General features: G+C 34.9%; 3 protein-coding genes across 3 annotated transcripts; 2 read left to right on the top strand and 1 right to left on the bottom strand.

Moving 5' to 3' along the window:
- Positions 1-96: 96 nt before the first annotated feature.
- prr11 (proline rich 11) lies at positions 97-3,547 on the bottom strand. Its single transcript, XM_084105178.1, has 10 exons — positions 3,501-3,547; positions 3,317-3,426; positions 2,619-2,763; positions 2,382-2,504; positions 2,087-2,287; positions 1,892-1,978; positions 1,703-1,812; positions 1,558-1,617; positions 1,139-1,235; positions 97-939 (listed from the first exon to the last, which is right to left on the bottom strand). Exons 1-10 carry the CDS (start codon positions 3,513-3,515, stop codon positions 898-900), a joined length of 990 nt encoding a protein of 329 aa, XP_083961304.1. The 5' UTR covers positions 3,516-3,547; the 3' UTR covers positions 97-897.
- A 13-nt stretch (positions 3,548-3,560) lies between these two features.
- styxl1 (serine/threonine/tyrosine interacting-like 1) lies at positions 3,561-6,364 on the top strand. The gene is made up of 8 exons (XM_084105179.1): positions 3,561-4,003; positions 4,135-4,196; positions 4,303-4,402; positions 4,492-4,625; positions 4,706-4,851; positions 4,994-5,091; positions 5,192-5,304; positions 5,764-6,364. The coding sequence occupies exons 1-8, from the start codon at positions 3,901-3,903 to the stop codon at positions 5,893-5,895; spliced, it is 888 nt and encodes a 295-aa protein (XP_083961305.1). The 5' UTR covers positions 3,561-3,900; the 3' UTR covers positions 5,896-6,364.
- A 1,044-nt stretch (positions 6,365-7,408) lies between these two features.
- Positions 7,409-11,904, top strand: tmem120aa (transmembrane protein 120Aa). The gene is made up of 12 exons (XM_084105177.1): positions 7,409-7,619; positions 8,688-8,806; positions 8,889-9,005; positions 9,297-9,356; positions 9,530-9,625; positions 9,842-9,931; positions 10,028-10,093; positions 10,603-10,664; positions 10,754-10,846; positions 10,932-10,996; positions 11,270-11,338; positions 11,456-11,904. Exons 1-12 carry the CDS (start codon positions 7,542-7,544, stop codon positions 11,564-11,566), a joined length of 1,026 nt encoding a protein of 341 aa, XP_083961303.1. The 5' UTR covers positions 7,409-7,541; the 3' UTR covers positions 11,567-11,904.
- Positions 11,905-12,567: the final 663 nt, after the last annotated feature.

The following is a 12,567-nucleotide window of genomic DNA, read 5'->3' on the forward strand; positions in this document are numbered from 1 at the left end:
ATATTAAAGCCAATTCAGCATTAGCAAATGATATAGTATAAAAAAATTATACTAAAAACAATACCATTTCATTACCCTTTATCTAAATGCACTTGCTTGTAAATAAAAAACACACAATTTGTGTAGGTCCAATATTTATTAAACGTTTTGGATTCATTGCAATATTTTTTACATACAAATAAAAGTGGCTTGAGAAAGATATTGCAAAAGACCCTTAAAATTAAACATTAAGACATGGAAACATCACTTTGGTATAACACTCAAAGACCACCTGTAAACAAGCAGTAAAACATAGAAATAAAACATCCTGAATTGTGCTTCAAGTTTTACCACACACATAAGACATCAATGGCATATTGAATTTATGGCTCAATAACTGACCTGTTTCACCTCTGTACAAATTTCAACACAGTATGTAGTACTATATTTTACAGCCGAGTCAGTTCACACATTCCACAAATCATATTCAGTAACAGTGACACTGAGCTGCATATTTAATTACTTAGTTCTACTATTTATATAATGAATAATATCTAAAAATGTGCTCCTATTGATGTACATAAAATTTTCATACAGTGTGCATTTGCTGTTTTTTATGCTTGCGACTATGTCTTAAAAAGGGTGTTCTGATATAAAAGGATCAAGGAGCATTTCACATACAAGTATATAAAATAACATAGTAGCAAGTAACATAAAATACTGTCCTGTCACTACAACAGTTATTATAGTACCATGACAGTATGAGAATTGGTAGAAGCTATTAGCCCAGTTACAGTAAACATGTAAAAAAGCACAAAAAAAAAAAAACACACACAACACACACACAACACAAGACGGTTATCAAAAGGCCATGCAAAACACAATGTGCAATAACACTAAAATGGTCCATTTCTTTCTTTAGAAAGGCTTGATTGGTGATAGTCCTTTTGTTAAAGCACGCTGTAAAGTTATACACAGAATAAAATACAATTTTTCAGGTCATTAGTTAATTGTTTATATTGTTAAATAAAATTATCTTCCGGTTTCATTTTATCAAGAGACTCAGAGGGTAACTTTAAAAGAATAATAGTAAAATGAAAAAATTCTAAAAATTAAATACTGAGACTATGATTCATTTCATGATATAGCCATTACATACCAGGTGCTCGTTTCCTAACCCTTTGGTCATCTTTGGATCCAGGCTTGAATCGGTCACATCATTCTCTTTGTTACACAGCGGTGTGCCACCAGGACTCCTGAGAACATACCATGTGACAAGTATTAAGCTAGATGTGACCGTCTTCAGTTTTAGGCATTTCTTTGCTCTAATTCAAACAATATGGTCTGGTTTCACAGACAGGGCTTAGATTAAACCAGGATTAGGTTTTAGTTCAATTAGGACATTTAAGTAGCTTTTATAAACATTCCTTAGAAAAATTGCTTTCAGTTAAAACAGCTCAAACATGCATTTTAGGCTACGTCTACATTAATCCGGACATATTTGACAAGGCCTTAGTCTGGGACTACGCTTAAGCCTTGTCTGTGAAACCAGGGTTATAAAGTAAGAGGTGATCTTGCCTGATCAAGTTGACTTTTCGAAGTGGTACCCGTAGACTCATGGGATTTTTGGTTGGTGTCCTACAGAGAACAACAGAAATGATGAAGCAAAAACAAACGTATTGATTTACAGCAAAATAAACGTTTATTTATGCAGAAAAATCACCTGCCAAGCCTTGACCTAAACTTCAAGGGGAGGTCAGAATTAGAGCGCCGTAAACGGACTTTCTGCAAGTCTGCAAGTGTGACCAGTGGTGATCTTCTCCCTGGAGACATCTTTAAAAGAATATACCGTCAGATATACGTACTCAATGCAGGATACTATGGAAAATTGAAGACATAATCTTTCACTCACCTGAGTTTTTTGGCCGACAGTCACTTTTTTTAGTTGTACTGCTTGAAGATCTCGAAGAGTCACAGCAACAGGGCCACTTTGCTTCTCCTATTTGTGGAGGGATGAAATTGAAAATAGTGGCAACCTCCATGGCTTGTTTCCTCAACAAACAAAGTGAATTAAATTGGATATGACAAAGCAGTAATAAACCATTACCTTTAGAGAGCTAGTTTGTGCAGTTTTTTTAGTAATTAAGGACACTTTCGGAGCAGCAAATGTCACTAGAATTTGAGGAGGAGGAGGAGGAGGAGGTGGTGGAGGAGGTGGAGGAGGAGGAGGAAGGGAGAGAGGCAGAGGTGTAGAGTGAACACCAGACATTTCACACGGACCGCCTGCACTCTTGGCTTCTCGAGAGAGCTAAAAAGAAATATTTTTTATGCACATTACAAGCACTGGATTCACTGGAAAATAAAGAAAATCCTTTTGATCAGTACAGCTGAAATGTCCTAACCTTCAAAGTGGAATGCAATAGTGCCATTTCCCTTTGCAGCTCCTCTACTTTTTGGTGAAGGGATTCCACTCTTTCTGCATAGCCTCTCCAGAAGAGGAAGACATTCAGGAATCCACAACAGATCTAAAATAATAATAATAATAATAATAATAATAATAATCATCATCAAGTCAGAAAGCTCTCGTTCTCTTGAACTTTAATAAATGAAAAAAAAAGAGAAAAAAATAAATATCTTACTTGATTGATTATCTTTCTGCATTTTTGCAAGAGACTTCCAAGTCCAGAAAACATAGCTCTAATACTCAGTGTTGAAGACAGTTGTTTAGTGGCTTGAACACTGGTCTCCTCAATGTCATTGTCCACCTTTGTTTTGTGGTCTGGACTGGGTGGAAGTATTACCATAAAGTAAAGTAAAGTATATATACACAGTTGACTCATATGTTTACTTTCATTTCATAGACTTACAGCATATACCTCTTTATAAAAATCTGTAAGAAGTAGTGCATTTTTATTTTGTATTAAAAAGCAAGAGAGTTTTAAGATTCCTAAAGGGATAGTAAACCCAAAAGTCAGGGGATTTAGAGAAATGCCTCATGTTTTTGGTCAATTACAAGTCAATGGTCACCTTACATATTTGGAACAACATGAGGATGAGTAAATGATTACAACTGTCAATTTTGGGTGAACTCTCCCTTTAATTCTTAAAAATAAGGCCTTAAAATGTAGTAGTGTTTTTTTTCTTCAGTACTGCATAACAGATTATAACATATAATATAATATTAATATAGTTATTTCAATAAGTAAATTAAGGTTATTATTTTGTCTTGTGGAATATGTAAATAGCAGTTAAATTTATATAGAAATTATTATTTCTAAGTAACTTGTGTATAAAAAGGCAGTATTTTTGCAGACATAAAAGTTTTGCAGTTACTCACACAGGGGCCGTTGGTGTGGCAGAAGGCACAAGTGGCTTCTTGCTCTTCATGGCCCAGGATCGGCTGCTGACATTTCTCTTCCTCCGCCGACGAAAGACACAACCGAGGCCCTGGACACGAATTACACATCGTTTAATGATTCATGGTAATTAAACACCGAATTAACCAATTATTAGCAACATACCCTGAGTCCACCCATATGCACAGCTGCAGACAGCTTTTGAAAATAGTTCCTTATTGTTTACCCTCCAATAGGAGCGCAGCTGAAGTGCAAGGGGGCGGGGTCTTACTATTCGATTGGTTAAGGAAGACGGAAAGGGTTTGCATCTGCAGCGGAAAGCTTTGTCCGTTACTATAGCAGCGGCGTAAACAATCATCAAAGAGCATTATGCTGTTTGATAGTAAGCATTGAAATTAGTCTAGTTGGGTTTAAGAAACGTTTCGAGCAGCAAAACTTCAAAACCGAAAGTAAAAAAATAATTGTAAGTCAAGGCGTGACAATTTGTATTTTTTAAGCCAAATATTGTTTTTGTTGTTGTTGAGACACACAGACAGCCACACTTTCTGTGCTCAAGCTGTAGCTAATGGCTGGAAAAGTTCTTTGTGAGGCAACAAAACTGTACAACATCCTAAATCAATACACTCATTTACCAAGGCTTGCAGAGAGCAACTACCTTTGCCTGATTGGTAAGAGTTAAAAAAGCTATTCTTTTATATATATGACAGTAACGTACACTGTGCGTTCAATGCTAATTCAAACGCCAACAAATTAAAGTGAAAGTTTAATTATACTAATAATAATAGTATTATCTCTTCAGATGCACGTGCAGCAGAATCATATAACTTTAGCCACATCATTACTGCTAGAAATGCAAAATGGGTATGTATAGATTTTGTTTTATTCCCCCCTAAGTTTATGTTTTGTATATCCTGTACTATTAGAATATCAGAAGATCACTGGTTTATTTTGTTTGCTAATTACAAAGGATTCTGACCGAAAGTTTATTATGCCCATGGATGTTGAGGTTGAAAGTATGAGGTACATCATTGTTTATGACAGCAATACACATTCTCTGTTAGATTCAGGTAAGACACTACCTTTCTGACATGTTATGAAATTTCCCTAAAAATGTCAGTACACTTCTGAAAACCCCCTAACTGTATTTGTGTTATAGGTCCAGCCATAGACTGTGCAGACTGCTTAGAAAAAGCGACCCGCTTTCCTGTTCAGATTCTTACTGGGGGCTATGAGAAGTTTTCTGCACTCTATCCTTTCCTTAGAACGCAAAAGATTCTTTACAACATTAGGGTAGTATTTTAATAAATTATAAATGAAGTTTTTGTGCTGTTTATAAACTTGTTTAATGATTAAAATACCTGTATCCATAGGAATTGGAGAGCTTGAATCCCTATCCTGTGGAAATCTTACCAGGTCAGCTTTACATGGGTGATTATAGGCAGGCCACAAACCCCCAAATCCTTAAAGATCTGAAGCTGAATGCACTTGTCAATGTCTCTAATGAGTGCAGTCTAATGTGAGCCAACCCACCATCTCATATTTATTTATATATGTAGGCATACATTTTTTTTTTTAAATTCAGTTCGATCATATAACTGCCTGAATACACTTTGTGTGGAATTTTATAATGAATCTATGAACTTTACTTTGCAAACTAGGTTTAAAAAGGCAAACTGCACTGTCCTACACATACGAATTGCAGATTCTGCAGAGGCAGATTTCACCACTTCATTTGAGAGAATGTGTGTTTTTATTGGTAAGTACTGGGATATGTTTTGTTTAGTGGCTGAACAATAACTTAAATATCTAAAACAAAACTATGACAGTGTGAACTGTGGGTCTTTTAAACATTTCAGGTTCTCATCTCAATACTGGTTCTCCTGTTTTGATATTCTCTACTCTTGGGATAAGCCGATGCTGTGCTGTAGCAATGGCATATCTTATGTATCACCTGAAATACACACTTAAGGTAATGATTTTACTTTTGCGTTTAGAGTTTACATTGATGTTATTAGCAGATGCTTCCTTAAAGGGACAGTTCACCCAAAAATGAAAATTCTGTCATCGTTTACTCACCGTCAAGTTGTTCCAAACCTGTATACTCAAAATAATTTTTAATGCTCCCTTCATTTGTAAGTCGCTTTGCATAAAAGCGTCTGCTAAATGATTAAATGTAAATGTAAAAGAAGATATTTTGAAGAATGTCAGTAACCAAACAGTTAATGCCCCGCCCCATACTATGGAAGTCAATAGGGTCCATCAACTGTTTGGTTACCCATATTCTTCAAAATACCTTCTTTTGTGTTCAGCAGAAGAAAGAAATTCATAGTTATGGAACAACTTGAGGGGAGTAAATGATGACAGAATTTTCATTTTTGGGTGAACTATCCATTTAATATTTGTCATCTGTGATTTCGGGATATTTTAGGAGGCCTGGAATCATATTCAGCAGTGCAAAGCCAGCATGAGACCAAATCGAGGATTTGTGCAGCAACTTTCTGATTGGGAACTTCAGACTGTTGGGAAGAGAGTGACAGATATTTCAGAACCCAACTACTGACAATAACCATATGTAACAGAAACAGTGCATCACTGTGCACATTCATATTCAGTGACTTGCTACTGATAAATAATAGATTTTTATTTACTATTAATACATCAATGAAAGTAATATTAAAAAGCAATAAATAAACTACTTCCCATAAACATATTGTATATATTGTATAGACAATAGTAGAATGTACTAAATAGTGTTAATATATCTGTGGCGAGCAGGACGAGGCCGAGGGCCGTGAGAGAACGGCGCGAGGCCGGTGGTGTGATGAGCGACAATTGGGCGATGCACCGTATCTCTCACGGAGGAGCGGAAACATAAAGGAGGAGAGACGACAGTGAAGAGAGAGGAACAGGCCTGGACTTATGTTGTGTTTTGTGTTATTATATGTGACAGCAGTCGTCCGTGAGGGCCTGCTGTCTTTTATTTTCGTTTTGTATTTGTTTTATTTTGATATTAAAATCTGTTGAATGTTTGCCGGTTCCCACCTCCTTCTTCCCACTATAACGAACTTTGTTACAATATCAAATAGTGCACAGTGCATAAATAGTAGTCTGAGTGAATACAAGCAACTAAAAATATCAATTTATGTCATAAGCAAGGCATTTTCTTCCGTTATACTATATGTTGCTTTAAAGGGGATAGTTCACCCAAAAATTACAATTCTGTCATCATTTACGCACCCTCAAGTTGTTCCAAATCTCTATGAGTTTCTTTCTTCTACTGAACACAAAAGAAGATATTTTAAAGAGTATGGGTAATGTATGGGTAACCAAACATTTGATGGGCCCCATTGACTTCCATGGAAGAAAAAAATAAATAAAATACTTTGGAAGTTAATGGGGCCCACCATCAACTGTTTGGTTACTGACATTCTTCAAAATATCTTCTTTTGAAGAAAGAAATTCATACAGGTTTGGAACAACTTGAGAGTGAGGGTAATTTTTGGGTAAACTATCCCTTTAACAACTGGAATTTTCTTGTCAAACTGTCAAAATCATTTTACTAAGTGTAACCCATTGGATTAAATTGAAAGCTAAAAAGGTCAAGATTCAATCAATTTTATCCAACCATTTTTACATTTTCAAAAAACATCATTTTGTATGTATTTATAAACTGTTTTCCTCCTGGGGACCAAAAAATGTCATCACATGGTCAAAATCTCTGTTATTTTTGTGAGGGCATTCGGTAGGTATTACCAGGACCACAGACATACACAGGAGGACTGCAATTTTAATAAAGATTTTCTAAATTAACTAACAATTCATCATTGCTATGACATAATAAGAGGTTATCTACAGTTCAAACATTGACCACAACATTGGTCATTGGCACAGCTGGCATGCTCTCCCGGCCTTTACCGTCTGTGGGAAGCGGTGGGAAGTCATCAGTGGGATAACGGCATATCCTCAATGGCGTTTTTGTCTAGTTTTGAAATCTCTCATTGGTCAGTTTAATAGAGGGGCGTTTCAGTATGCCGCGAAGTCTGTCTCTGATTGGCTACGCGAGTTGTTGAAGTCTCGTTCACATGACAGACGTCTGTCAAGACTCAAGATAGCAAGCAAGCTGCTCATGTAACGGTAGAACAGACCGCTGTTCAACTGTTCACTCATATCTGGGAATACTACTTTAACCAAATACACTCTCTGGAAATGTTATTTAACCCGACTGGTTTGACCGAATGTTTACAAGAATGGGAGGATCTGGAAAAAGACTATCAACAGGTTCAGGTGAGTCTTTCTTTCTCCACTGCTAACGTTACTCGGATAGACCGCCCTGAACTATTAGATCTTACACTTCGCTCTCTAACTATTTTATTTACAACATCATTTTTCTTATTACCACATTTATTGAAATATCGCTATTCAATGCTGATTGTAGCTTCAAGCACTAGCTGCTTAGCAATTTAATCGGTTATACTTTATTTTAAGCTGTCACTGTTACAGTGTAATTATACATTTAAGTACTGAATAATATTAATTAATTACATGTACGTACTCTAGGGTTAGGGTAGGATTAGGATTTGGTTGAGGGATAGTTGCATGTAATTATACATAATTTACTCTTATTACTATGGTAAGTACATGTAACATGTAATAAAGTGTTATTTAATCCTTACCAACTAACAGTACAACAGTGGTACCATAAATCAGAAAGCAGATATTTTTAGTTACTAAGATATAGTATCTCCGATTCTCACAAATATATAATTGTATTATTATGTGTTATATTAAATATTTTACATTATTCTAAGGTGTATGGGTGTGACAAAACATAAGGTATCATAAAAACAGATGTGCCAAGCCAAGAAATATTAGCTGTAGATTAATAGTTTTATACATACCAAAACATTTCTAAGGGTCAAAAGTTGTCTATATTGGCAAGTCCTCACCGATGGTGATTTTTTTCCCATTAAATAATGCTTTAATGCTTATAAAACAGAGTATATATATATATATATATATATATGTTTATTTTAAACACAATTATTTGACCATTAGCTCCACAGGAAATTTTAGAAATGACTTCATCATGTAATAGGTCTATTTAAGTCACTGAACTATATACAATATTTGGTTACACTTTATTTTAAGGTGTCCTTGTTACAGTGTAATTATACATACAAGTACAGGGTAATATTAAATAACTACATGTCCTTAATATAGGATTAGTATTTGGTTTAGGGTTAGTTGCATGCAATTATGCACATATTACTGTACGTACATGTAACATATGTAACAAGGGCACTGTAAAATAAAGTGTTACCTAAAATTCTAATGTCTGTATGTGTTGCACAGGAGATGCATCGACTTTACAAACAGAAGCTGGAGGAGGTTTCAAAATTACAGGACAGCTGTTCCTCTTCTATCGTACGGCAGAGGAAAAAGTTAAAGGATCTCTCAGAATCCCTGGAGGAGTTAGTCATAAGTTTAACTTTTCAGTTAAAAAAATTATTGTTATTGATCTGTACCATATATTCAAACTTCTTTCTTTCATAGATGCAGAGCCACAGTGAATCCAGAAGATGTAAATAAAATAGACAAGATACAAGATTCTATAAAGGAAAGACCAAATGTCTTTTTCGAGATGGAGGCCTTCCTGCCAAAGAAAAATGAGTAATGCAAATGAAAGACATTTAATGTCATCAGTGCCACACCCTCTTAAAATACACATTATCAGCAGTTACTATTCAAAGCAGGTCATGCCACATGTATTTGCCTTTTCCATTTCTGATACAATATTGACACTATTAAAACCATAGACTAAAGGTGTGGTAAAGAATTAAATAATAATTGAATGAGGATAGTGGTGTGTGGACTTAATCTATCTTGTTCAAGCACATACAATGATTCTTCAAATACCTACAGTATGCTAACCTGAAATACTTTACCCTGTTCTTGTTCCAGGTTGTACCTCAGTCTTGTTCTTGGAAATGTAAATGTTACACTCCTTAACAAGCAGGCCAAGTAAGTTTTCAGAACCTTGAGGAAAATGCTAGGCTATTTATTATTAAAACATTCTAACCATGGTGTTTTAACACCACATTGTGGTGTCAGGAAGTGCAGTGATGATGTTATGAGTCATGTGATTTGTCTCTGCCTGCTTGAGAAGACTTGTTTTGTTTTTCTCCATTGTACAGGTTTGCCTATAAAGACGAGTATGAGAAGTTCAAACTATACTTGACTGTGCTGCTCTTGTTGTTCTCATTCACCTGTCGGTTTCTGGTCAGTTACAGGTACATGTTTGTTGCCACCAAATATGAAAAAAAAATGGTGGTTAGTCTAATAAGTGTGAACTGTTATTCACAATAGTGGTGTTGAGAACAAGTTATCATATAATGATATCATAAAATATATTTTAGCAAGTCATTTTTTAAATCATGGATTAAATGTTATGTCTAACTAATACATAATCATAATCAGTTTGTCTTTGCCCTCTTGTGTTTTGATAGGGCTGTAGATGCACTTTTCAATTTCCTGCTGGTGTGGTATTATTGTACATTAACAATAAGAGAGAGCATCCTCATTAATAACGGCTCAAAGTGAGAATAATCATTTGATTATGTAATACTTATTTCCTGTCAAAAATTACCTCAGTCTTTCAGACTATACTGTAAAGTTTCAAAACTTTGTTTCAGGATCAAGGGCTGGTGGGTGTTTCAACACTATGTCTCAACTTTTCTCTCTGGAGTAATGCTGACCTGGTATGAATGACTTGTTAACACTTGGCATGTTTGAAACGAACTCCGGTGTGATTGCTCTGTTAGTGCGGTTCATTTGAATAAGTGTGAACCCCGGTGTCCACCAAACAAGCAAACCAAGACCCCTAAAATAGTGAAAAGCTATAAAAGCCATTTTGTGTGTGCGTGTGTCTTTAGTTTCAGTCTTAAAAATGGTGATGTGAACCAGGACTAAATGTATAATTTTCTGTTTTGGTCCGGACTAAAAGAACCAAGAGAACGGAACTTTAAGTGTGAACACACCCTTTCATTAACTCTGAAATATGATTGTATTAGATAAATCAGATTAATGTGCTTTGAGTAAATACTTAAAATTAAAGTCTCTCTTTAAAACTCTGAAATATTAGAGCATTACACTTTTGAAACTTTGGTACTTTAATCAATCGTATTGTGATGTGTATTAGATTCATCAGATTAATGAATTTTGAATAAATGCTTAAAATTAAATAAATCTGTTCATGTGTGTCTCACAGGCCTGATGGTGAACTATACCAGATTTTCCGAAATCAGTTCCTGTCATACTCCATGTATATAAGTACGATTAGTCTTATAGTTTTAGTAACCCTTTTATGTAATAATGATTTATTCATTGTTTTACTTAATCTTGTTTGGTTTTCCTTTCAGATTTTGTTCAGTTTCTCCAGTACTACTACCAGAGTGGCTGCTTGTATAGACTTCGAGCTCTTGGAGAAAGACATAACATGGACCTCACAGTTGGTGGGTAGTTTTTTTAATCTGTTTTTCCTTATTATATTGCAGATGTATCCATTAACAGATGTTTTGTCATGTGCTTTATGATCAGAGGGGTTTCAGTCTTGGATGTGCAGGGGTCTGACTTTTCTCCTGCCGTTCCTTTTCTTGGGCCATGTAAGTTTTATATTGCGTTTGTTATTCTTGGGGTATTTTGCAATAAATGCAATCCTCTTGTATGTGCAAACAGCTCACTTCCTGTTTTATGGCCATCATTGTGATAAAGACTCTTTTTGGTGGCACGAAGGGCAATATGTCATTTTTAAAGCTTTAGAGATGGCGTAAAAGTTTGCTTATTGCTGACATAAAATATTAGCATGGGTATTCAGAAAAGTTTTGATGTAATTGTTAGTATGCTATGGATCTAACTGTCTTATTATCTACATCCAGTTCTTCCAGCTTTATAATGGAATTACACTCTTCCAAATGGCCCAGCTTCCAGAATGTAAAGAGTGGCAGGTCAGTGTTTCAAAATAATTCAAAATGTTTACATTATGTGCATATCATTCATGTGTATATACGTGTTCATTTGTTTCCGTTGAAATTGAATTTGCAATATTTCCTTTTTCTTCTTAGGTTCTCATGTGTGGCTCTACTTTCCTTGTTTTGTTCATGGGAAACTTCTTCACTACTCTTGGTGTTGTTTACCACAAATACATGGATCAGGACAAAGCTAAAGCTTTATAAATGACCGGCACAAAGGCACGGAACTCTTTATCGAAGCAATTTACGTTTTATATGAATGTTTTTTTAAATGTCAGTGTATATGCAATTATTGTGTTAACAATGTACAATATTTTTATGACACTGTTATTTAAATGTTGTCAGACAGTGTGTTTCTTCTGTTCATGGTTCAGTACGGCTAAGTGACGATTTCTGTGAATGTGTTAGAAAGCATAAGAAATGAAATGTCTTTCCATCTAACCTAAAATATAAATATTTATTATTTTGTTTTTATTTTATTAACTAAAATTACTTTTTTCACACCATATGTCAATAAAAGTAATGACATCAGAATATCATAACACAGTGTGCTGCTTTTTTTCTTTTCTTTTTTGAAAAATCTCTGGCCCATATTTAAAATTAATTAGAATGCAAGATATTGTTTGTTCAAGAGAACTCGAAGACAGACGTTAGAAGACAGTTATGGAAATCATTTGCTTTCAGTGGCATTGTTCCACATTCAACACATGACTTTACCATTATAGGACTATGTCAACATCTTTATGTAAGAAGTATGTGCAATTAGCCTAATGTTAGGAAATTTGGATTTTTTTTTATTTTATTTTTTTTATATTTCAAGAATTGATTGAGGAAGCCCTGTCAAACAGAAATAGGAATTGAAAATATCATTCAAGAGAACGTTTGATTAACAGATTGTAAAAGATGATTCTGCATTTTCTTGCATTTTTAAAGGGATAGTTCACCTCGCCCCCCCAAAAAAAATCTTAATTTACTCACCCTAAAATTGTTCCAAACCTGTGAATTTCTTTCTTCTGCTGAATGTCGGTGTGGTAACCAAACCGTTGATGAGCCCCATTTACATCCATGGTATATATTTTTTTTCTCTATAATGGACGTCAATGGGGCCCATCATCGGTCTGGTTACCCATATTCTTTAAAATATCATCTTTTGTGTTCGGTAAAAGAACGAAATTCATACTGGTTTGGAACAACTTGAGGGTGAG

Source organism: Abramis brama (assembly GCF_963993115.1).
Source record: "Abramis brama genome assembly, chromosome: 25".
Lineage (NCBI taxonomy): Eukaryota > Metazoa > Chordata > Actinopteri > Cypriniformes > Leuciscidae > Abramis > Abramis brama.

Bases quoted from the DNA above. Each gene is read 5' to 3' on its own strand.
- styxl1 (XM_084105179.1), top strand. From the start codon at position 3,901: ATGGCTGGAAAAGTTCTTTGTGAGGCAACAAAACTGTACAACATCCTA. The intron at 4,626-4,705 runs GTAGTATTTTAA...CTGTATCCATAG, and splicing joins AGATTCTTTACAACATTAGG to GAATTGGAGAGCTTGAATCC. The intron at 5,305-5,763 runs GTAATGATTTTA...GGGATATTTTAG, and splicing joins ACCTGAAATACACACTTAAG to GAGGCCTGGAATCATATTCA.
- tmem120aa (XM_084105177.1), top strand. From the start codon at position 7,542: ATGTTATTTAACCCGACTGGTTTGACCGAATGTTTACAAGAATGGGAG. The intron at 10,665-10,753 runs GTACGATTAGTC...TTTTCCTTTCAG, and splicing joins GTCATACTCCATGTATATAA to ATTTTGTTCAGTTTCTCCAG. The intron at 10,847-10,931 runs GTGGGTAGTTTT...CTTTATGATCAG, and splicing joins TAACATGGACCTCACAGTTG to AGGGGTTTCAGTCTTGGATG.
- prr11 (XM_084105178.1), bottom strand. The intron at 2,764-3,316 runs GTGAGTAACTGC...ACTTCCACCCAG, and splicing joins GCCACACCAACGGCCCCTGT to TCCAGACCACAAAACAAAGG. The intron at 940-1,138 runs GTATGTAATGGC...ATAACTTTACAG, and splicing joins GGTTAGGAAACGAGCACCTG to CGTGCTTTAACAAAAGGACT.